Raw genomic sequence first — 26,477 nt, 5'->3', positions numbered from 1 at the left:
TACTAGGTCTCGGGTTGCAAAGCAGAAAAGAAAATGAACATATTTTTACTGTAGACTTGCACAATACGCTTCACTCTCTGCAGAGACGTCGTGCAACAAACATAGTACCGTGTGTCGTAGTCATTATTGGACCCGTCAGTATATCCCGCGTCTTTACATGTAAGCATTCGAACTTGTGATTTCATTGCGCTATTCAGCTGCATGCAACTTGATTCATACATTATAAACGAAGGCTTAGTGATAATTTGATATTGCGATATTATGTAAGCTTTACCGGAAAATGTAAAAGTTAGAGTGATACCGATTAATTAGAAACAAGTAAATCTAGTTCAAGAAGCAATCTATTTAACCGAAACACCACTGATGGAAAAAGCTTCCCTTTCTTTCGCTCAAAGCGTGTGTTTATAATACGAATGTGTTTATAATACTTCATAGTCATACACATAATAAGTTCTATTGAATTACTAGGACAATCAGTAATGGTTCTAACATACAATAACACTGTATTTTCAATATAAATTTGCAAATGATTTTTAAAGTGTGGGAAGATGATATTCAAATTTAAAAGTCCCAACATGTATGTATGATCTTTAAGGGACGCGAGCGCTTAATTTGAACGAACTGTGCCCTTTCATAAGTGACTAGTGTGTAGTAACAATGTTCTGGTAAATTTAAATATCTAGAATGCACCGTGGTTAACGCGTTGTTTTTAAAGCAGAGCTTATAATTTCTGTTGGTTGGAGGATATGAACACTGAACAAATTTGTTACATTTCTCCTGGATTCGGTGAAAGTAAGGTTTTTATAATTCGTTGGACCCAAATATGTTGCTTCATTAGATCATGCCAATTTCTAACCATTTAATTTAATGCTATAACAAGTGTTTGTTTTAATTGTGATACAGGGGACTTTTTGATCGAAGTATTATAACTTGAAATATGTTAAAGAGAGACGAAGTCATAATCATTTGAATAACCATAGCATAAATTCACGAAAAACTGATTTTCATTTTAGTTAGTTGAAATTTCGATAGAGTTGGCACTTTATGGATGGTCAGGCGCGTATACAGGGGGGTGTTTTAGGGGTTCAAACCCCATCCGAAACTCAAAAAAGTATGATATTATGTAAACTCTTTTTTTTCAAATAAGTAAAAAATAAAATGAATAATTTTCAACAAACGACTCCACAATAAAAAAATTTCAAATAATTATATAAAAAGTTCCATTTGTATGGAAATTGATCAACATGTTCTGAAACACCCCCCGAATTTTTTTTCTGGGTACGCGCCTGTGGATGGTTATTGTCTAAGCATACGAAAATTCAATTTTTTTTTGTCTGACAGGATATTGTCACAATTTGAGCATGAAAATTTATATATGGTTCATTCATTGGAGGGACGTATTGTCAATGCGGGTTATCACAATTAAAGCAGCGTACATCAATATTGTTGTGTATTACAAATAACAAAGTCGAACATAAGAACAACGTTTATTAAATTGTATTATTAAAATGTTCGAGACCCGACCTGGAAGGATTCGTAGCGTCAGTAGAATTGTAGCACAAGCCTTGCAATGGTTCTGTACACTTTAAATCGGCTGCGAAGTCTGTTGAAACAGAAGGTCAAATTCCACTACAGGAATGTAAAACCAAGGCATATTAAATTGTAAACATTACATTTATTATCAGAGCGTTAAAACAACGTGTTAGTCTCCAAACTAATCGCGCGTTCCGTCACTTACTGTGTTGGTGGTCGTGACGTGCGCAGGGGGAGGTTTTAACCCCCCCCCCCATGAAGAATTTTTTTAAAATTAAGTTTCATGAACAATGGAGTACTTATTATATTAAAGTGCAAATAACTTGACAATTCATATTTTTGTCAATTTTTTATCAATTTATAAACTGACATAATTTGAATCCCCCCCGCTTTAATGATTTCTGTCAGAATTCGTTTTACATTGTCAATATAGTGGATGAGGCGCTTTTCCCTTGAAATCACACCCCCCCCCCCCCCCCCCCCCCCCAATGGATGATTCCTGCGCACAGGCCTGTAAATAATCATCCTTATTAGTCTTAGAATAGACTAAAAGTTTGAATTCCTCAAAAAGACTGATTCAGTGAAAGTCTTAAAAAGGATTTATTATCTCGGATTAAATTTCTAATGCTAAATTACTTATAAAAACTTGTTTTAATCCACCTAGTGGTGGAATGATGCCTTTCTCATATCTCTCATATTCTTATATGTAAATGTGTGGTTTTTCGATAAGTAATTTTCTTTGATTCTTGAAAAACAAAAAGGTTTGTCCATATAGTAGTATAACCTACAGAGTGAAACAGTTCTTAGATCGGTTAGGCCGTCTATGAGAAAACGAAGTGAGTTCCACTATTGCAAGTACTTCCGAAACCGAATTCCAGGAACTGGTATGATCGAAGTCGGTTCGGGAAAAGTGACTGGGATCCATTTTTGAGTCTGTAGTCACAATCTCCGGTCGTTAATCAATTAATAATAAATTTCAATGTCTACTAACAATGACTACCGATTGGAATAGGCAAGCTTAGAAACTATTTTACGTGTTTTACTTCGCCGCTTTTAGTGACGGTATGATAAATTTAACAATCTTCATCCTGTAAATCCGCAATTGTATGTAGGATCCGGATGAAATTCAGGAATTCAATGTGGGACCTCAAGACCTTTCATTTGAACTTTTTTAACACACTTTACCCTATAATACCGAAAGCGGAAGTCGCATCCGGATGAAATTTTTGAATTTTGTATAGGAGACTCACTTTTCTCGGAGATGGCTGAACCGATTTTCATGAATTTAGATATAAAAAAGGTCTTGTAGCTCCACACAAAGTTTCTGAATTTTATTTGAATCCGACCTCCGGTTCCGGAATTACATGATGATATGACTAACAATATGTAAAATAAGTGCACTAACTTTTCTCATTACAATTCTTACAACTTAGATTCATATGAAAGGTATATTTATCTTATACAAAGTTCCTGAATTTCATTTTGATCCGGCTTCCGGTTCTGGAATTACAGTCTGATTAGTGTAAAAATAACAACTCAAATTATTTCCTCACTTTTCTCAGCGACGGATTAACTAATGGCGTTTTCGTTTTTAATTTGCACTACACTGGTGTAGCGAAAGCTGCACTGAAACCGTTCGTTTTTACCAATTGCACTACACCAGTGCTACACTTTTTCTGCCCCGATACCACTGGTGTAGCACTCATCAAAAGTTTGGTGTAGCTCTGTGCAATGGAATCGTTTATTGTAGTCAATGGTTACTGTTTATGTTTTCGTCATTTTTGTTCGTTTATTCATGCCTCAGTGTAGCACAGCACCGGTGTAGTGCAAATTAAAAACGAAAACGCCATAAGATTCAAATGAAAGGTCCTATAGTTTTTTAAAAATTTCTAGAACATTTTATCTGGATCCGAAAGGGCGATGAGTGTCAAAGTTTTCAAACCGCATATAGAATGATAATACAACACCGGTACGTGCGTCGTTGTAAGAAGAAAACACAACACGAACGATGCGTGCTTTGTTTTTTTCGTATACGCTATAAAGAAAACGAAAAGGTTATGAATGTCTGCTACTGGTGTGTGATTTTGGTATAAAACGGTGCTGGAGTTGATAAAAATTATATAGCTATATTATGATAAGTGCGACCGAGAAAATAAAAGATTTACAATTAAGTGAAATTTATTTGCAAAAATAAACATACATCAGAACTTCATGCTTTGCTATACACATGCAATTTTCACAACCGGCAGTGCAGTAATACCGTACCCATGGTGTAGTGATAATATTAACATACATACTATTATAGAAATTATTTTAAATGATAAGAATTATAGCAATAATAATAATCCTACTACATGTTTTATGCTGCTGATTCATGTCAATATTCAGCATATTATATCACGGGATTTTAGCTCTTTTCATATGAAAAGGTTATACAATCACTGCGAAAACCAATTTTCGCACCGAGGTCCGCGTGTCATATACCATTCGAATCAGTTTGTTGAAAACGCAATATGTCTGTGTATTTAGGATATTTATGCACTCGCTTTTCTCAGAGATGAGTAACCCCATTTTCACAACCTTGGATTTAAATAAAAGGTCCTAAAGTGCATTGAAAATTTCAGAATTTCAAATTTATACTTACCTTACCTCACCTTAGATTAGCTTGAATTTTACTGGTTTCGACTGTAACTTGCATTATACTAGCAGGTGCGACTGTATGAATTTAAATGCACCTTCTACCAACCAAGCAGATGTATGCTTCTGTGGCTCAGTCGAATTACAGACGTACATGCGATTCAATGATTCTCGGTTCAAGTCGCGGCGGTTGCTATCAGTATTCTTTTTTTTATTTCAACGAACTTCATGTCATGGAGCTTTAGACACAATATTAAATGTTCTTCCACATGAATTTGCATGAACTGCGACGCTCCATTTATGTGCATCTAATATCATGTAAAATCACAGGGATTTTTTAAGGGTGTGCATTTTTCAGGAGAAATAAAATACAGACCTTGCTTCGCACGGTATGTTTCGAAACGACACCCATACTAATATGAAGATGTGTTCTACATAAACACTTTCATTTTCGCATTGCGTGAGAAACCGTCGTAATTAAATGTGTTAGTGACGGCGCAAACTTTTTTCAAATTCCTTTTTGGTGAATCGGATGCTCTTGATAAGAAATAAAGAAAATTCAATTAATTCATGATAATGATCTGTGGGAATGAAAAGTGTCATGAATTGTCACGACCAACAGGATCTGCAATTAGATAGAACTAAGATGGCTCTTGTACACTCGGTAAACTCTTCCGAAACTTGACTCAGATGTCATTGTGAGTTCCAATTAAATTCCGAAGAAGATGAAACATGCGCTCCCATGACGACTGACAGCTTCCACTGGCAGGCTTTCGGTGATAGATCTGAATTTGATTATCAGATTGCTTTCATATAACTGCTGTTAAGAAGGCCAAAATGGGTTTGAGGACCCGGCGCCTTCCAGCAAGAACATCCGGCCATATAATAAGGAATTTCGCTGTACCAGCTTATACCCGCCTGATGGGTTGTTTGTTAGAAGGGTGCGTCTTACTCATTTCAGACTTTCAGGGAGAAACACAAAGCTTCCCCCACGTGACTCAGGTTGGCAATCCACTCCAACATCCAGTCATTCACTTGTAAGATACCCTGATGAACTCCCTGCCCCTTCCCGTTTTCGATATAATTGAGCATAATACAATATAGTATAATATAATATAATATCATACAATACAATGTAACACAATTTACTATAATACAATACAATATAACATAATATAATATAATATATCCAGACCTTTTTAAAAGGCTGTGTAAAGCATACAAGTGAAAATCCGTCAAAAATCACCGTTGCACACGACTTTGCACGCATGAATGTCTGTTGGATATCTGATCTCTGTGATATAACATAATATAAAATGATATAATATAATATAATATAATATAATATAATATAATATAATATAATATAATATAATATAATATAATATAATATAATATAATATAATATAATATAATATAATATAATATAATATAATATAATATAATATAATATAATATAGCATAACAAAATATAATATAAGACTATAATATATGAAGTAATATGCTATGATACAATATATAACAGTTGATGTCGCAGTGTAAGTTATGCTCTTTTTTCGTCGCAGTACTGCAGGAAATATAATTTTGTTTTTTTAATAATAATAATAATAATACTAACAACAATATATAATACAATGTAATATAATTCAATTCAATATATAACAAATGATGCAACAAACAACAGAACCACATGTTGCAATATACTATGATAATTATTGCACTTTAGGACTTCCTTTAGGCTTCAACCTACAAGCCATTTCGCACCCTCGCATTCTGCTACTAACGCAGAAGGCGATAGCTCCCAGTCGATGCCGTTCTATTGACATCTATGTCATCATAGACGCTCGGGGAGGCATGAGATAGGAACTTGTGAGGACTTCGTTATCTCACCATTTGACGACCGAAAATGTAGCAGACAATATTATTACCAAAAACTCATTTTAAGTCGGATATTCTTGAAACTCTCAGGAAGCAAATAACCACATACTAGTTATGTTTCTGAAAAGTTTAATCAATCTCCTTTAATCTAAAATTCCTGTGCGGGTGTTTCTGGAGGCATTCTTCTTGATATATTTGACCGCTGATGATGCCGGTCATTATGCACGGATTGTTGAATTTCGAATTTAATATTAAGTGAGTTCTAGATATATAATCATAAAATCAAAATTACCACATCACCCTCTTAGCAGACCCTATCAGCTTGGAGCGAAATCAATCTTCAGTTTTTTTTTTTTAAATAACTATTTATTGGAATATGAGTTAAAATTAAATTATTAAGATTTAAATTGGGTGTTCAGCCACAAGTGGTGACTTTTCAGCCCTGTTATATATATATGATTTGGTTATTACCATGAAGACATCATTTGCTTCCGCAATTCTGAGATTTTTGTGTAGGGAAAATTCTAAACCTACTTGTATTGTGTAATGGGGAAAAGGAACTTATATACTAACTTACTAACTAATACAGAGAGCGAATCGATTCAATTGAAGATTGCATCGATTTTTGTCGGAATTTGCTTATAATATTATGTGACATTACATCTAATGGTTCTATATTTGTGAGTCTGTGTAACTCATTTGTACTAAACCAGGGAGGACGCTTCAGAATCATTTTCAGAATTTTATTCTGAATCCTTTGAAGCGTTTTCTTCCTGGTGGAACAACAGCTTGACCAAATTGGTACCGCATAAAGCATGGCTGGTCTGAAAATTTGTTTATAAATTAACAATTTGTTTTTTAGACAGAGCTTAGAATTTCTGTTTATAAGAGGATATAAACATTTAATATATTTATTACACTTTGCCTGGATTCCTTCAATGTGATCCTTGAAAGTGAGTTTTTTGTCATACGTTAAACCTAAGTATTTAGCTTGATCAGACCATGTCTATTCCAAGCCATTCAATTTGAGAATGTGATTATTGTTTGGTTTAAGAAAAGAAGCTCTTGGCTTGTGAGGAAAGATAATTAATTGCGTTTTTGCTGCATTTGGTTTAATTTTCCATTTTGACAGATAATCACTGAAAATATTTAAACTTCTTTGTAGGCGACTGCAGATCACTCTTAGATTTCTACCTGTGGCTAACAGACTTGTGTCGTCACAGAATAGCGATTTCTGACAACCAACGGGTAGATTTGGAAGATCAGAAGTGAAAATATTATACAAGATTGGAGCTACACTCGAACCCTGCGGAACACCGGCTCGTACGGGTAGCAATTCAGATTTACAATTCTGATAGCTAACCTGAAGAGTACGATCAGTTAAATAATTTTGAATCATTTTGATCAAATAAATAGGAAACTGGAAATCAGACATTTTTGCTATTAAACCTTTGTGCCAAACACTGTCGAATGCTTTTTCTATGTCTAGAAGAGCAACTCCAGTGGATAACCCAGAAGATTTATTTGATTTTATCATGTTCGTTACTCTGACAAGTTGATGAGTAGTTGAATGTTCATGACGAAATCCAAACTGCTCTGGTAAAAAAATTGAATTCTCATTTATATGAGTCATCATTCTTAACAAGATAATTTTTTCAAAAAGTTTACTGATAGAAGAAAGTAAGCTAATTGGGCGATAACTTGATGTTTCTGCTGGGTTTTTATCAGGTTTTAGGATAGGAATTACTTTAGCGTTTTTCCATCTTTTTGGGAAGTAAGCTAATGAAAAACACTTGTTGAAAATTTTAACCAGGAGTCTCAAGGCAACATCGGGAAGATTTTTAATAAGAATATTAAAAATTCCATCATTACCAGGAGCCTTCATGTTTTTAAGTTTCCTAATAATTGATTTAATTTCATCAAAATTCGTCTCAATAATGTCATCGTGTGATAACACTTGGGTTGAAATATGCTCATATTTCAGTGAGACTTCATTTTCAATAGGACTCACAACGTTCAAATTAAAATTGTGTACACTCTCGAACTGCTGAGCAAGTTTTTGAGCTTTTTCGCCATTTGTAAGCAGTATTTGATTTCCTTCCTTGAGAGCAGGAATTGGTTTCTGAGGTTTCTTAAGAACCTTAGAAAGTTTCCAGAAAGGTTTAGAATATGGTTTAATTTGTTCAACTTCTTTAGCGAAATTTTCATTTCGCAAAAGAGTAAATCTATGTTTAATTTCTTTTTGTAAATCCTTAACTATGTTTTTCATAGCAGGATCACGAGAACGTTGATATTGTCGTCGACGAACATTCTTCAACCGAATGAGCAGTTGAAGATTGTCATCGATGATAGGAGAATTTAATTTAGTTTGAGCTTTGGGAACTGAAAGATTTCTAGCTTCGATAATATAATGATTCAAATTATCAATTGCTGTGTCGATGTCCGCAGAATTTTCTAAAATAGTTTCATGATCCACATGATTTTCAATGTGAGATCTGTAATCCAACCAATTAGCTCTATGATAGTTGAAAATAGAACTAATTGGATTAATTATAGCTTCGTTGGAAAGTCTGAATGTTACAGGAAGATGATCTGAGTCAAAATCAGCATGAGTAATCGGTTCACTACAAATGTGACTTTGATCTGTTAGAACCAGATCAATTGTAGACGGGTTTTTCACGGAAGAGAAACAAGTAGGATTACTGGGATGAAGAACTGTAAAGTAACCAGCTGAGAGTTGATTATGAAGTATTTTACCATTACTGTTATTTTGCCTACAATTCCACTGGACATGCTTAGCATTTAAGTCCCCTATTACGAAAAATTTCGATCGATATCTTGTAAGTTTTTGCAAATCGCCTTTAAAGAAATTTAATTGTTCGCCGGTGCATTGGAATGGCAAATATGCTCCAGCGATGAAATAAATTCCATGAATGGTTTCAACTTCGATTCCCAAGCTTTCAATAACTTTAGTATTGAAAGAAGGTAAAATTCGATGTTTAATTTGCCGTTGGACAAAAATGGCAACTCCACCACCAATTCCAGTAAACCTGTCAAATCGATGAACCACATAATGTGGATTACTTTTCAATTTTACATTTGGTTTAAGAAAAGTTTCTGTCACAATGGCAATATGAATTTTGTGAACTTTGAGAAAATTATAAAATTCATCTTCACTCGATTTCAAAGATCGAGCATTCCAATTTAAAATATTCAAATAATTATTTAACATCACTGTTAAATTTTAAATTCATTATAATATTATTTGCAAATTTCCATCCGATTTGAAATGCTTCAAAAAGTGATGAAGTCGAATTCATTTGGATGATCATTTGAAAAAGTTGATCTTGTAGGTAGATCATTTTATTTTCAGTTATATCGCCTAAATCGACTTCATTTAAAGAAGCGAATGGCATTGAAGGAATATTTGTAGGTAGACTGCCATTAGAAGAAGATGATTTGGCCGGTCTACCTATTAATAAATTGTTTTCGTTAGAAGAAGAACTGCAAGGCGGTCCTGTGTTTTGATTATTTACATTAGAAGAAATAGGAGATAGATTTCTACCTAATATACCAGCATAACTGACATTAGAAGAAGATGATGACGAGGTCGATCTACCTGTCAATAAATTGTTTTCGTTAGAAGACGAATTGGCAGGTGCCTTAGAAGAATTTTCAGGTATGTTCTGTAAATTTAAGGTCGTTGATTTGACTTGTTGTCTAAGCGAACGAGCGTTTAAAATTTTTTCCCTGACAGGACATTTCAAATAATTGGATTTATGATTTCCATTGCAATTTGAACATGAAAATTTATCAGTGGTTTCATTCATTGGACAAACGTCTTTCGAATGCGATTTACCACAATTCAAACACCGTATATCCATATGACAATTTTTGGTTCCATGGCCGAAGCCTTGGCAACGACGACATTGCGTTAAGTTTGCAATACGATTATGCCGTTTATAATGTTCCCAATGAATTTTAATGTGGGAAATGAAACGTACTTTTTCTAAAGTTTTCAAATTGTTTACATCACTTCGATTGAAGTGTATTAGGTAAAGTTCATGGGAAATTCCAGAGCGTGGTTTAGAAGTACCATTCGCTCTTTTTTTCATAAGTATTACTTGGGAAGGGGCAAAACCAAGCAATTCTTTTATTTCATTTTTAATTTCATCAATACTTTGATCATTTGATAATCCTTTCAAGACAGCCTTGAAGGGTCTGTCTGATTTTATATCATATGAATAAAATTTATGAAGTTTTTCGGACAAATATCGAATAAGACGTTCGTAATCTTCCAATCCATCCACCAAGACTCGACATTCTCCTCTTCGTCCGATTTGAAATGAGACTTTTACTTCCGGGAGAAAAGTAGAAAGCTCAGTACGGAATGCATCAATCTTCAGTTCAGCAACGCCATCGCACGGTGTCACATTCAACATATCATGTCAATTGTATGGGTGCGCAGTGCTGCTATTTTGGCGCGCACGAATTTGACATTTCTCTCCCCTACTTCTGTGTACGAGATTCGATGAGGACTCGCCTGAGGGCGCCATGCTCGCAAAAAATGTTGTTGCCAATGATTTGTTCGGGAAATGTGAGAGCTGGATATCTTGTTAATACGATGTCTTTGCTCTTAGGTAGAATAAGTAAAAATTCTTTCCTGTGTATCCTTAGAACGAATAACTAATTTAATTATCCGTGCATAAACTATGTGTAGCCAATTTAATTCAATTAGTTTCTCTTTCTTCTTGTAGAAACCCTATAACACAAAACAGCAATCCAATTCTTACATCGCCATTGTGTGTATCAATTCACTTTAAAAATAATCAGTCGCATTGACGTGTCATCCCGCCTGCCGATACCATTAGAACAACCACATGGCAAACAGTCGGATTCACTTAGCTCTTTAACCATGATGGAAGGAATTCAGAGTGGTGTAGTGAAATGTGGTGGCTACAGGTACGATGATGGGACACGCTATATTGGAGACTGGAATCAGCGCGGTCAAAAACATGGCATGGGATCCATGATGTTTTCGGATGGCACACGGTACGACGGAGCTTTTAGTAACGGAGTATGCTCTGGGTTGGGAGTAATGGTAAGATGTTACACTTACATAAAATATTTACATGATATACATTTAGCAAATGATTCATTTTCAATTTTTAGTTTAACAACTTTTTCTCTTTATTCGCAGTGCTTTCCTGATGGTGCCAAGTAAGTAACGTGTCATAAATCATTTGTTACGATGTTTTTTTCCAATATTGATATATTTCTTATATATAAACCCAGATATACCTCCCATTGCATACATCGCAATAATAACAATGAAACAAATCAGCTGTTTTTCAAAGAAGGGCATTTGCTCTTTTGCTTAATTCAAGCTACAATGCTATCTATCAACTGTTTATATAGACTAATAAAAAATCACAAAATCATTAAATCGTATCACTATCGAAGATGATCAGCAGTTTAGATCTTTTAGATCTTCCCAATAAACAACACTACTAATTTGATCTTTTTAAGATTAGTTATCGTCAATTTATAGCTTACAGGATTACTCCTTTAACACTCCTTATCACTAGAGTTAGGAAAAATACCGATTTCGTTACGGCACGGTTTACGTATTTTCTGAGATCAGATTGTGATTACGCAACAATGATTTCTTCCTTGCCTAAGATCACTTGTGATGGAATCAGTGTTTTTTTTTTGTTCGCGATCAGTGATCTTAGATCAGCAGTAATCTTAGATCAGTAGTGTTCTTAGATTACCAATGATTTTTGATTTTCGGCGATTTTTTTAAACGTGCTAGCCGGGAAAGACTCGAAGATAACGGTGTGTAATTAATGGTGAGGAAACACACTGGGAAATGATTCATTGATCCATCGTTAATTCTTGCACGTGTAATTTCGAAAAAAAAGAATTGAAACGCAAATCAAGTCGATGAATGTTGAAACTGCCGTACGAGATCCGCCCATAGTAATAAGATATTGTTGTGAAATTCTCAAAAATTTTTGACAGAATTTCATAGGTATCGTTTCATGATAATCATTTTTAAAAATTGTAAATTTTGTTTACATTTGGTCATTTCAACATTATAGACTGTTAATGAAAAACATAAAAAGAAAAATTTTACCATGCATAGATAACAATTAAAAAAGGCGGGTGGGGAATATCCCAGACATAACTGGAAGACGTGAATACGAATAAAACTGATATGTTTTTCACACTTTCGATTATCGATAATCATTCGTAACATCTAGAACTGAACTTATTTTCAATATCCAAGTTCCGAATTTAATTCTAGAACTGAATCCAAGTAAAATTATGAAGCTGAGTTCAGTTCCTAAATCTAGTTCCAGAATTCATGTTCCGAATTTAATGCCAGCATAAAGCTTCTGAATTCCGAACCTGAGTTTTGATTAAATTCCAAAACTGAATTCAGAAAGTCAAAACTGGATACAGAAATTAAATTGTCGATCAGCACAGAGATGGGTTTCTGTCGGGTACGGGTAAAAATTGTTTACTGCTTATTCGGATTCGGGTCGAGTACGGATAAAGTTTTCTATTGTTCATTCGGGTTCAGTTTGGGTACGGGTCGGGTTTTGTTATAAAAATTTAAGGTAGCGCTTCGCCGTGGTCACGGGAGCTCGCTGCCTATCCCGGGGTTTCACGCACTTTACCCAAAATTGTGAGAAAACGGGGAAGAAAACGGAAATTCCAAGAACATACGATTCTAGATAATTAATTTTTCTATCGATTCGTATATAAATTGTGCCTGATAAACATTTTTATCGAAAGATTTCGTGCGAGTTATAAAAATCAATGAGTTTTTCCTTATTCTTTCGCACGCACACAATGTCAACGCATACATTGGGTTGTGCAAAATGCTACATGCGGTAGACGCTAACAATATTTCTTTTGTTTTCGTTGTCCGTTCTCTCTGCGTAAACGTTGAATATAGATGAGTAGAAAATGTAAGTAAGTGTTACTACTTTGTAAAACAATTTCTATTCATGTTTCAGTAGAACCAGAAATCAGTAATGATTTTCATCGCTACTATCTTTGACGCTTTGTTGAAAACGTAGCACATCCCTACATATGCGAGTTGTTTATAGCGAGAAAAGGAAAAAAGAAAACCAAATTTTAACAAAACTCGCACGAAATCTCGCGAAAGAAAAGCTTTCTAACTAATATTTTTCGCCAAATGCATAGTAAAATCATTTACCTACAATCGTATGTTTTTGATTTTTCGTGAATCGGGTTAGTATTGGAGAAATTTGCAATTTAGAGTGAAATTTCGGCGACAAAGCAAGAGGAAGCAGTGAGTTGTCTCGCTTCGACTTGACCACAGCAGCAAATGCCCTGCCAAATCATAAATTTACTTGCAGTTCGCATTCATATCTCATCCAAGTCAGTCGATAAAACAAAACCGCTTACGTTACTACCGCGCTTCGCCGTGGTCAAGTCGAAGCGAGACAACTCACTGCTTCCTCTTGCTTTGTCGCCGAAATTTCACTCTAAATTGCAAATTTCTCCAATACTAACCCGATTCACGAAAAATCAAAAACATACGATTGTAGGTAAATGATTTTACGAGATTTCGTGCGAGTTTTGTTAAAATTTGGTTTTCTTTTTTCCTTTTCTCGCTATAAACAACTCGCATATGTAGGGATGTGCTACGTTTTCAACAAAGCGTCAAAGCTAGTAGCGATGAAAATCATTACTGATTTCTGGTTCTACTGAAACATGAATAGAAATTGTTTTACAAAGTAGTAACACTTACTTACATTTTCTACTCATCTATATTCAACGTTTACGCAGAGAGAACGGACAACGAAAACAAAAGAAATATTGTTAGCGTCTACCGCATGTAGCATTTTGCACAACCCAATGCATGCGTTGACATTGTGTGCGTGCGAAAGAATAAGGAAAAACTCATTGATTTTTATAACTCGCACGAAATCTTTCGATAAAAATGTTTATCAGGCACAATTTATATACGAATCGATAGAAAAATTAATTATCTAGAATCGTATGTTCTTGGAATTTCCGTTTTCTTCCCCGTTTTCTCACAATTTTGGGTAAAGTGCGTGAAACCCCGGGATAGGCAGCGAGCTCCCGTGACCACGGCGAAGCGCTACCTTAAATTTTTATAACAAAACCCGACCCGTACCCAAACTGAACCCGAATGAACAATAGAAAACTTTATCCGTACTCGACCCGAATCCGAATAAGCAGTAAACAATTTTTACCCGTTCCCGACAGAAACCCATCTCTGTGCTGAACGACAATTTAATTTCTGTATCCAGTTTTGACTTTCTGAATTCAGTTTTGGAATTTAATCAAAACTCAGGTTCGGAATTCAGAAGCTTTATGCTGGCATTAAATTCGGAACATGAATTCTGGAACTAGATTTAGGAACTGAACTCAGCTTCATAATTTTACTTGGATTCAGTTCTAGAATTAAATTCGGAACTTGGATATTGAAAATAAGTTCAGTTCTAGATGTTACGAATGATTATCGATAATCGAAAGTGTGAAAAACATATCAGTTTTATTCGTATTCACGTCTTCCAGTTATGTCTGGGATATTCCCCACCCGCCTTTTTTAATTGTTATCTATGCATGGTAAAATTTTTCTTTTTATGTTTTTCATTAACAGTCTATAATGTTGAAATGACCAAATGTAAACAAAATTTACAATTTTTAAAAATGATTATCATGAAACGTTACCTATGAAATTCTGTCAAAAATTTTTGAGAATTTCACAACAATATCTTATTACTATGGGCGGATCTCGTACGGCAGTTTCAACATTCATCGACTTGATTTGCGTTTCAATTCTTTTTTTTCGAAATTACACGTGCAAGAATTAACGATGGATCAATTAATCATTTCCCAGTGTTTCCTCACCATTAATTACACACCGTTATCTTCGAGTCTTTCCCGGCTAGCACGTTTAAAAAAATCGCCGAAAATCAAAAATCATTGGTAATCTAAGAACACTACTGATCTAAGATTACTGCTGATCTAAGATCACTGATCGCGAACAAAAAAAACACTGATTCCATCACAAGTGATCTTAGGCAAGGAAGAAATCATTGTTGCGGTCAAGTCGAAGCGAGACAACTCACTGCTTCCTCTTGCTTTGTCGCCGAAATTTCACTCTAAATTGCAAATTTCTCCAATACTAACCCGATTCACGAAAAATCAAAAACATACGATTGTAGGTAAATGATTTTACTATGCATTTGGCGAAAAATATTAGTTAGAGAGCTTTTCTTTCGCGAGATTTCGTGCGAGTTTTGTTAAACCTTTTGTTTTCTTTTTTCCATTTCTCGCTATAAACAACTCGCATATGTAGGGATGTGCTACGTTTTCGACAAAGCTTCAAAGCTAGTAGCGATGAAAATCATTACTGATTTCTGGTTCTACTGAAACATGAATAGAAATTATTTTACAAAGTAGTAACACTTACTTACATTTTCTGCTCATCTTTATTCAACGTTTACACAGAGAGAACGGACAACGAAAACAAAAGAAATGTTGTTAGCGTCTACCGCATGTAGCATTTTCACACCCCAATGCATGCGTTGACATTGTGTGCGTGCGAAAGAATAAGGAAAAACTCATTTATTTTTAAAACTCGCACGAAATCTTTCGATAAAAACGTTTATCAGGCATAGTTTATATACGAATCGATAGAAAAATTAATTATCTAGAATCGTATGTTCTTGGAATTTCCGTTTTCTTTACCGTTTTCTCACAATTTTGAGTAAAGTGCGTGAAACCCCGGGATAGGCAGCGAACTCCCGTGACCACGGCGAAGCGCTACCTTAAACCCGACCATCTGTACTTCACATAAATGTGTTTACACGTTGATGAGAAAAAAATTTTAGTGCACAACAGGGATTTTGACATTCGCGTTTCGGACAAGACTTAACAACTAGCATCTTTTTCTAAAAAAAAATTCTCTTTTTCACTCAAAAAATGATCACATCATAGTGAAAAGTTATGTGGATATTTTTTTTTTTGTGGATGTGTGTATGAGAGAGAGTGGGTGGGTGTCTGTGTGGATGGGTGTGTATGTGCGTATGTAACGTTTTTGGCACTACAGGGTCCGGCACTCGAAGTGTAACCAATTAAAAAGGCCATAAATTCAGTTTGGAAAATTACTTTTACTTAATTCAAAGTACAAAATGTGTAAAAATAATACAAAATTCAGAATCAATTCACTTTTGCTCGATATGACCACCTTTTGCCTTGACTTGATGACTTGAGAGAGCGAAGGAGTTGCTTCGTTTGGCCGAATGTGGCTTGCAGGTATTTTGGCCCACTCGCGGACAATAACTTTTTTCAGCGCCTCGAGACTGGTGTATCTTTTAGTTCGGACTTTGCTCTCCAAAATGGCCCAAAGAGAATAATCCATTGGATTCGCATCTGGTGAATTCGAGAGCCATTGTGTGGACGTGATGAAGTTCGGAACGTTGTTTTTCAGCCATTCTTGGTTCACTCGAGCTTTGTTAGACGATGCCGAGTCCTGCTGAAACGTCCATGGTCTGCCACCGAGATGTTTGTCTGCCCACGGCTTCAAAGCAACCTCCAGAATACTTTCCCGATAATATGTCGCATTTACCTTGACGCCAGGCTCGATGAAAACGATTGGAGAGCGCCCATCTGCGGTTACAGCGGCCCAAACCATTATCTGTTGCGGGTGCTGCCTCCTGGTGGCCAATCGATGACTCAAATTCTCGTATGAACGGTCGGTCAAGTAAACCCTATCGTTTTGAGAGTTTACGAATTGCTCAATTGGAAAAATTTTCTCGTCAGAAAATACAATGTTCGGAAATTGACCGCTTTCGGCCAAACGAAGCAACTCCTTCGCTCTCTCAAGTCATCAAGTCAAGGCAAAAGGTGGTCATATCGAGCAAAAGTGAATTGATTCTGAATTTTGGATTATTTTTACACATTTTGTACTTTGAATTAAGTAAAAGTAATTTTCCAAACTGAATTTATGGCCTTTTTAATTAGTTACACTTCGAGTGCCGGACCCTGTAACATTCAAATGAAAGGTCTTATTGTCCCATACAAAATTCTTGAATATTTTTGGAATCCAACTTCCGATTCCGGAATTATGGGGTAAAATGTGTAAAAAAGCGTAAAAATAAGTGCACCAACTTAGTTAGGTTTGCTACCTTTTCGCATAGATGGCGCGACCGATTTTCACAAACTGAGGTTCTGCGGTCCCAAATGAAAGGTCCTGCAGTCCCATACGAAATTCCTGAATTTCATCTGGATCTGGAAACATAGGGTAAAAATTTAAAAAACAATTTATACCATCACTGAAAAGGGCGAAAAACCGTAAAAAAATCTAAATCGACTTCAAATCTTCTCCAATAAAAAGTTTTTATCAGTAGACGGTCAAACAAACCGATTCCAGTTATTCTTTCAAGAATCGAAGAAAATTATTTTTAAGAATACTACAGTACTATATAGGATAGTATGATTGATATGAGAAAGGCATCATTATACCACTAGGTGGATTAAAACAGGTTTATGAGGTTCGATACACACGATGTTCGTTTGGTTGAATTCTGAAATACGAAACCAAACTCAGAGTAATGAACACAAAACTTCTAAGAGAATTCGTTGTTTCATGCGTTGTTCTTCAAAAACGCAATAGAATGATTCAGACTAATAAAATCTAAATTAATATTTAAACATTTCTAAATATTGATTAAAGTCAAAAAGTTTAAAAATAATGGAATCACGTAAAAATGATCTCATTTCAAATTAAAATTTTACCCTTGAATTGATGCTACAAAGATTACCATAAAGCTTGCTTTAGATAGAATTGGAACAAAGACATGTATTTCAGTTATTTATTATTGAATTCAAGATCTTGTTTTTATACAAATGTAGCGTTTTCTTCATACTTTTAAGTTTTCCGATAAAATTATTCGTCACGGTTTCGAAGGAATTCTCGAATTTTCCTGTAACACGGCTCATTAGGCGGCGCACACCTTCTTCGTCCATCGTTTTAGCTATCTAATTCCACCAGGTCGTCATCTAATTGATGTCTTTGACAACCTTTCCCTTTGCCTTGCGTTTCCTCTTCATGATTGCCCAGTATTTCTCAATGGGCGGAACTTGCGGCAGTTGGGTGGGTTAAGGTTTTCCGGACCAAACTGTACCCCTTTCTCTGCATACCATTCTTGAACGACTTTGCTGTAATGACAGCTTGCCAAATCTAGCCAAAACATTACGGGATGGTCGTGGGATCGAATGAACGGCAAAATTCGCTTTGGAGACATTCTTTTTGGTATAGTTCCGATGTCATTGTCTTATTTGTAACGAAAACTTTCGTTTTTTTTGCCACAGCAGCAAATGCCCTGCCAAATCATAAATTTACTTGCAGTTCGCATTCATATCTCATCCAAGTCAGTCGATAAAACAAAACCGCTTACGTTCGGGACAGAAGAAACCAAGTACAGTATTGTGTAGTGAACAATAGAACGACCTCGAAATAAGTGAACCAAACGAACAAAAGCTACCGCCGACACGAAAGAATACAATTGATGTTGACTTCAGGCAGGGCAAAATTCGACCTTCGATACGAGAACTTGAAGGTTTGCTTAAGGAGCAAATGCATCTTGACATTAAACGTGTGCATTTACTTCAATGCAATAAGACAAATAATGTTATTTACATCCAGTTTTATAAAGAGTTGGATGTAATTCAATTCGCAAAAGACAATAACAATGTGGAGCACGAGAAAATTAAGTACAATATTCCAGTATATATCGAAGATAGTGCTATAGAAGTGCGTGTGCATGATCTTTCCTCAAGCGTCACCGATTCATATATTCGCAAAACTATGTCCCAATACGGAGAGATTCTCTCTATCGAAAAAGAAAAGTGGAAGAATTTTTTCCCCGGTATTCTAAATGGCGTACGTTTATTACGCATACACTTGAAGAGGCCTATACCTTCTTATGTCATTTTCGGTCAAGATACAAGAATTCCGTGCAAATCACTTGTTACCTATGACAATCAGATGGCCACATGTCAATATTGCCAAAAAGCTGTTCACTACAGTAAGCCATGTGATAAACTGGACAAGGAGACAACTAAACCAAAGGACAACGGTGCTTCCTTCACACAAACCCCAAGCAACCCCAGTACACATGTGACAGCCACCAACAACAATGAAGCATCCCCTTAAACGAATCCATCATCATCTCCTATAGAACAAAGTACATCAGCTGCAGTTAACAACTTACTCTCCAACCAACCAGCAATTGCAACCAATATACAACAAGGTGCACGTACAGCAACTAGCAACGAAAAGAAAACGGAAATCGACAACAATACCATCGTCAATTGATGACGAGACGAACCACGAACGAAGTGCCCCTCAATCCTCGCAGGAAATGGGAAATGGAAGCTCCTCTCCCCCTAGAAAAAGGGTGACAACGAGATCCAACTCAAAAAAAAATATTTAAAAACCGGCTCAATCGGCTACGTAAAGCTTGTACGCAAATAATCCTGAATAAAAATATCTTTTAAATAATAAATTTACTTGCAAATTTGTCGGCAAAAACAGATTTAAATTTGGCTGGAACATCCCCCGAGCCGTCGCCAAGTAAAATTTTTGACCTTGGATTTTCCCGAAGTCAGCTTTGACATTGGTTTCATCTTCCATCAGAAGACACCCGTCGAACTTGGTCAGCACCTGGTCATATAGTTTCCGAGCACGATTTTTGACCACACTATTCTGTTTTATGGTCCGATTTGGCTGTTTGCTAGCTCGATACTTGATTCCTTCCCGGAGTCGAGTTCTCCTCACGGTTTATAAACGTTATAATGTTATACCATTGTGCAAATGAGGTTTCTTTTTCACCTGTGTTTACCATGCTGGTTTTCTTTGAATGCAAAGTAAACTAAAGTATTGGTATTACATTCCTTTTGTGGAATTTGACCTTTCTGTGTCAACAGCAAAGATGCCAGATCTGCAGATTTGTCTGTAAATTTGCAGATTTCGTGTGTAGTACTGCAGACATTTTTTGTTGTGCAGACTTTTGAAAATCGAGAGTTTTGCAGACTTTCGACAAAATTTACAGACTGTGGATGGAAACTGCTGCCAGCAAGACATATTTGCTGACTGAAGATTATTTTTCGGATTTACAGACTTTTTCCACCCAGTCTGCAGTTATTCGAAATTTTTACCTGGCATCTCTGTTCAACAGACTTTGCTTGTTTCCCGCGAACCTACAGGAACAAAAGAGTCACCATCGATAAACATTAGGCGCGTATAAAGAGGGGGGTTTTGGGGGTTCAATAGATGATAGACTGATAGACTGTGAATAAAAAAAGAAAACGATTTATTTACTTATAGCGTTTTCGTTTTCAACGTTGGAACTACACCGGTATCCATCGAGCGAGCTGCCTAAACAAGGAGGAGAGACACTGGCTAAAGCGCTGCACTAGATGATTTCTAAGATTTGGGAGGAGGAGATTCTAGCGCAGAAATGGATGAAAGGAGTTGATTGTCTCAGGTACAAAATGGGTGATAAGCTTGACTGTTGTAATTACCGATAAATCACATTGCTAAACGACTACAAGGTACTCTCTCAAATTCTATGCCGTCGTCTATCATCCATAGCTAAACGGCCCGCACCACTACGGATCACATATTCAGGATAAGACAAGTAGCCAAAAAGTTTCGTGAATACAACGCATCACTTAGTCATTGACTTTAAAGCGGCATAAGACACAATCGATCGAGAACAGTAATGGCAGATTATGCACGAATACGGGTTTGAGGATAAACTGACGCGATTGGTCGAAGCAACGATGGATAGAGTGTTGTGCTACGTCCAAGTATCTGGGACGCTCTCGAGTCACTTCGATTCTCGGAAAGGGCTACATCGAGGGAGCTACGAGTCGAGTGATGTAAAGAAATTTCGAACTTCCTTAAGCGAAAAAATCCGGTAATCCTAATTCACCGACAAAAGCATTTTCACCGTCGATCTCGTAATTAATTCCAGCACAGACCAAAAAAGAAGCGGCATTCGCCCCGGGCGCAGCAATTTTAGAGGCGCAAAGTAATCCATGGGATCTTTTTTTTTTTTGGTTCGCCCAAGCCAGCTTTTCGGAGATGGAGTTCAGCTTTGTTCAGCCTCGGTACGCCACTGTTCGGTTGTGATGTCCCTAATGACACTATAATCACCTTGCAGATTTCCTGCAATTGTAGGCGACGTATTATGTGCAACTTTGAATAACTTCGAAACTTTGTAAAGGCTCCTTTAGAGATCTATAGGGGTTTCGAAGGAGATTTCGTAAACGTAACCAATGAGTAAAGTTGCCATAAATCACGAGTAACTAATTTCCACTTGTATGCTTGTATACTTGTATCTGTTGGGTAGACCAGACAAACGGGATATTTACTTGTTTGACTTAACCGTCGTCACCTCGGTACCTTTTGGATGCGCAGCTTCCTTGAATTTGTTTTTTTTTTCCTGTCATGAATCAATAAGTATCGATTGCTCTTTATTAGCCCGATTTCAGCTTTGGTGGCCTTAATTGGTTGTAAAATGTGGCCCAAGAACTTATTTTTGCACACGGACTCTAGTCATGGAACATATAGAATTGTTATAAATATCGGTTCGGCTATCCTATAATCATTAAAACAATACTGATATTGCGTAAATATAATAACTTATATCACAAAGAACAGACATTCATGCAGTGATTTCGATGTGTGCATAAAATTTAATGATTGTTTGGCAAAGTGATCAAAGTTTATGCTAACTAGAATGTCTGTTCTCTGTGCTTATATTGTCTATAGTAATTTTAAATCAAATAATTATGGAGCTGTCCCGATAGCTTCAAAATAGATTATAGTTCAATAAGAAAACATCATTGTACCTACATAAAGCAAAATAATGAAACTAATTAAATGAAAACAGTCATATGATCCTTTCTTTTTTTATATATGGTCACAGATACGAAGGAGAATTCATGCAAGGCTGGTTTCACGGGCATGGAATATTCTGGCGATCGGATGGTATGAAATATGAAGGAGAGTTCCGAGGTGGACGTATTTGGGGCCTCGGATTGGTCACATTCAGTGACCAGAGTCACGGCTTCCCACGAAACGAGGGATTCTTCCAAGATTGCCGATTGGTACGCAAAAAGCGCTGTCCGGAAGTAATTCAACGTGCGCAGAAAGTAGCCCTAATGGCGAGGGCACAGTGTGACCAAGGGAATTGATTTAATCAATAGTCGTAGTGCCGAGAACCTAGCAATTATACAAAATAATGCTTTAATTAATTTTAATGTTTTGAACGTAATCAAATAAAATACAAAATCAAGTTTTTGTACACTTTCTTAAAATAGGTGAAATCCCATGTATTGTACATATCTTGTAGTAACACCTAATCATTTGTTGCGTTTGAACTATCGGTGCCAACCAAAAACCATTGTAGTCTGGCAGTAACTGCAGCATTCCTAACCAAGCGTTTGTGGTCATCTAGCGAGCTCTGCAATCCTAGTACTACTTCCTGTTTATACGGAAGTAGCAGAAATGGTGGATATTTCGTTGCAAAATGTAAACACTCTAGTGCTCTAATGCGTACTTGCTATATCAAAAGAGGACAATACATTTAGTTGTTTAAACAGCGAACAAATGATTAATATTACCATATCTGAATCATATGTTGAAAGCTTCAACAATTGTGGCACCAATGTTTGAAGATGATCACGAAAGAAGCTGTCCTCATCTTTGATGAAATGTAGAATAATTTTCAACGTAGTTTCTAAAGCTTTGTCGTTCGATAGCAACAAACATTTCAGTACAATGGGACCAACCTGAAATAGGAAATAAATATTATCATGGATAAACATGGTTTCTGCATGTATTAGCTTGATGAGATTAAATAAACATATTGTTAAGGAAGTTAAGATTTGTCATACTTTAGAATCGCGTAATTTATTAGGTCGAAACTAATTACAAAACGTCCCCCGGTGTACGTCCATAATTACGTTACACTTGGGGCTACATAAACTCATCTCGGGCATTAAACATTTTTATGGTGCAACTTAGGTTATATTGCCAGTTAATTCTCGTTTATAGTCCAGTGGCCTATATTTTCACTGGAATACAAGTGTGTCGTCAAAGTACGGATATTTTTTTTTTCTTTCTCGCGAAATACTCGAATTTTCTCCGCACTAACACAATACAACGTACTCACCCGTTGAGAGTCTCACCGGAAGTCCAGTTGTTCGTTTGGAATCGACCTGCCAAAGTCAACAATGTAAAGCTAACGAAACTGCGAACATTTCGAATTAAATGTTTTGAATTGTTGCCAATTGAGACCGGATGAGATGTCGTTACTCTATGGACACTCTAATCGTACATATTAGAGATGGTCGGGTATCGGGTATTTTACCCGAAACCCGACCCGTACCCGTACCCGACGGGTTTTTGGTCGGGTACGGGTAAAAAATTTTATTTTCTATCGGGTACGGGTCGGGTACGGGTAAAAAAAATTTACTGCTTACTCGGGTACGGGTCGGGTCGGGTAAAAAAATTTACTACTCACTCGGGTACGGGTCGGGTACGGGTAAATTTTTTTTTCTGATCGATTACCCGACCATTTGTACTTTACATAAATATGTTTTCACGTTGACGAGAATTTTTTTTTGCAAAACAGTTGTTCCGAAATATAAACAATTTGATTCAAGGGATTTTGACATTCGCACCTAGAACCAGACCTGAAAACTGGCATCTTTTTCCAGAAAAAAACATTTCTTTTCTTCATTAAAAAAAACGATCAATCATAGTTACGTGAAAAGTTATGTGAATATTTTCCACCCTACTTTTTTATAACATATTTAATAAGACACACTACACTGCCTTAGCTCTAAGATGTTGCGGCCAGACCCTGCTTTTCACGTAGGTTTTAATGGACTGCCATTATAAAGCTGTTTAATGCACAATCCAGTAAAAATTATTTGAATAATATATAAAATGTAGTGTAGTTCTCATATCACATTCTGATATCAGAAAACTGTTATTTTAAATATTGGTTGGAGAATTTCAAAGTTTACATATAAATCATTAGGATTCTACCCATAAAAACATGAACATTTATTTCAGAAAATCTGCATAGAAGTTCTTCTTATTCTTCACTTCTGGGTGGTGTCACCTCACTTGAAATGACACCGATTGATGGCACAGCAAGTTGAGCTATATTGCCAGTTCGATGTTAACATTTCATAAGGGCACATAAACCAATGAGAGTTTCTCTTTGTTTACTTTCTCTTTTGTGAATATCTCCTTAATTTTCACGTGTACCTACAAAGTATTCGTGTAGAATGAAAGATAATATCTCCATGTTTCCAACATTACCAAATATGTAACGAACGTTTGTATAATAACGCAGATATAGTCGAAAGAGAAAGTAAACAAAGAAAATCTGTCAATTGTTTTTAGGCCCTTTTGAAATGTTGACGTCGAGTTAGTTTACGTTTCTTTTCACTGAAAATCTCGATGCGTGACAGTCGCAAAAGTAGGGGTGAAAATCTTTTCACGCGAAATGTTCAAATTATCACCGTGTTCACTCGTTGAGGGTTCCAAGGGAGGTGGAACAGAAGTTCAATGGCTGTAAAAACCACCAGCTCCCGTTAACATCGTTGGTGTGGGTTTGTGAGGCATACAAAACGGGCATATTTGACAGATTAATTTAAATCAAAATCATAATTCATTTTGCTTTGTAGTAAAAAAAAATGTAACCGAAAAAAATTTCTCACAAATGTTCAAACTACTTACACTTGAAGGACTCACAGTTCACCATTTTTAAAATTGAATTTTTCACACCGGGAATACACGTGAATTATTTGATGTTTGGTCAATTCACGTAAACGAACCGATGATACTCTATTAATTTTAGGGGATGTTCGTGATTTTTCAAGTGATTCTAATGTGAATTTTTATTTGTGTGTCAAAATAATGAGCACGCTTACTTGTGGTTCTAAAGAATTGGATCAAAAGTCGCACTGTTTCGTAAAAACCATACCTACCCAAAATTGAATACAACGGGTATTACGACATTTTGGATAAATATGCTTCTCGAAAAATTTGAGTAGATATTACTCCCTTTGGTTGACATTTGTAAATGAGTATAAAGTACCAAAGACATTGAAAATCTATTCATGCTTCACAGTGTATTTATATGTTTAAATGTAAACAAGCATTTTGATGTATTTTACTTACAAACTAGAGCCTGATACGCTCTATCTAGCTCGCTATCTAAAACACTTTATTTTTTTCATCCTAAATTTTGGTAAACTTTTTACTACTCATTCGGGTCGGGTACGGGTACAGGTAATTTTTAATCGGGTACGGGTAAAATTTTTTATTTTTTATCGGGTACGGGTCGGGTACGGGTAATTTTTTTTTATTATTGATCGGGTACGGGTCGGGTACGGGTAATTTTTTAAATTTTTAATCGGGTACGGGTCGGGTACGGTTAATTTTTTTTGTTGATCACTCGGGTACGGGTCGGGTTCGGGTATAAGAATTTCTATACCCGACCATCTCTAGTACATATATAAAAACAACGCCAATCTAACTTTAAACCATCAGTTCCGATACTGACAAGTTGTAATGACAAATGTTTGACCTTCTTTGTTGTTTGGCTTGTTCTTTAGCGACCCTTACACGAGTCATTAAAAATGTCATTACTGAATTATTAATGAACGTGTAATGGTGCAGTAATGACGAGATTTCTAACAAATTTGAGTAAGCCATGTGATAAACTGGACAAGGAGACAACTAAACCAAAGGACAACGGTGCTTCCTTCACACAAACCCCAAGCAACCCCAGTACACATGTGACAGCCACCAACAACAATGAAGCATCCCCTTAAACGAATCCATCATCATCTCCTATAGAACAAAGTACATCAGCTGCAGTTAACAACTTACTCTCCAACCAACCAGCAATTGCAACCAATATACAACAAGGTGCACGTACAGCAACTAGCAACGAAAAGAAAACGGAAATCGACAACAATACCATCGTCAATTGATGACGAGACGAACCACGAACGAAGTGCCCCTCAATCCTCGCAGGAAATGGGAAATGGAAGCTCCTCTCCCCCTAGAAAAAGGGTGACAACGAGATCCAACTCAAAAAAAAATATTTAAAAACCGGCTCAATCGGCTACGTAAAGCTTGTACGCAAATAATCCTGAATAAAAATATCTTTTAAATAATAAATTTACTTGCAAATTTGTCGGCAAAAACAGATTTAAATTTGGCTGGAACATCCCCCCGAGCCGTCGCCAAGTAAAATTTTTGACCTTGGATTTTCCCGAAGTCAGCTTTGACATTGGTTTCATCTTCCATCAGAAGA

At 36.1% G+C, this 26,477-nt stretch overlaps 1 protein-coding gene and 1 long non-coding RNA gene across 2 annotated transcripts; one reads left to right on the top strand and one right to left on the bottom strand.

The window, feature by feature from the left end:
• LOC131432517 (MORN repeat-containing protein 4 homolog) lies at positions 1-22,430 on the top strand. Its single transcript, XM_058598847.1, has 4 exons — positions 1-159; positions 10,806-11,149; positions 11,249-11,268; positions 22,062-22,430. The coding sequence occupies exons 2-4, from the start codon at positions 10,964-10,966 to the stop codon at positions 22,327-22,329; spliced, it is 474 nt and encodes a 157-aa protein (XP_058454830.1). The 5' UTR covers positions 1-159; positions 10,806-10,963; the 3' UTR covers positions 22,330-22,430.
• On the bottom strand, positions 22,348-26,315 carry LOC131432519 (uncharacterized). The gene is made up of 2 exons (XR_009229884.1): positions 22,759-26,315; positions 22,348-22,697 (listed from the first exon to the last, which is right to left on the bottom strand). It is a non-coding gene; the product is annotated as an uncharacterized LOC131432519 (long non-coding RNA).
• Between the last annotated feature and the right edge of the window lie 162 nt (positions 26,316-26,477).

This window comes from Malaya genurostris, chromosome 2 (genome assembly GCF_030247185.1).
Source record: "Malaya genurostris strain Urasoe2022 chromosome 2, Malgen_1.1, whole genome shotgun sequence".
Classification (NCBI taxonomy): Eukaryota; Metazoa; Arthropoda; class Insecta; order Diptera; family Culicidae; genus Malaya; species Malaya genurostris.
The sequence above is the reverse complement of the archived record's forward strand: the minus strand, read 5'-3'. Positions and strand labels throughout refer to the sequence as shown.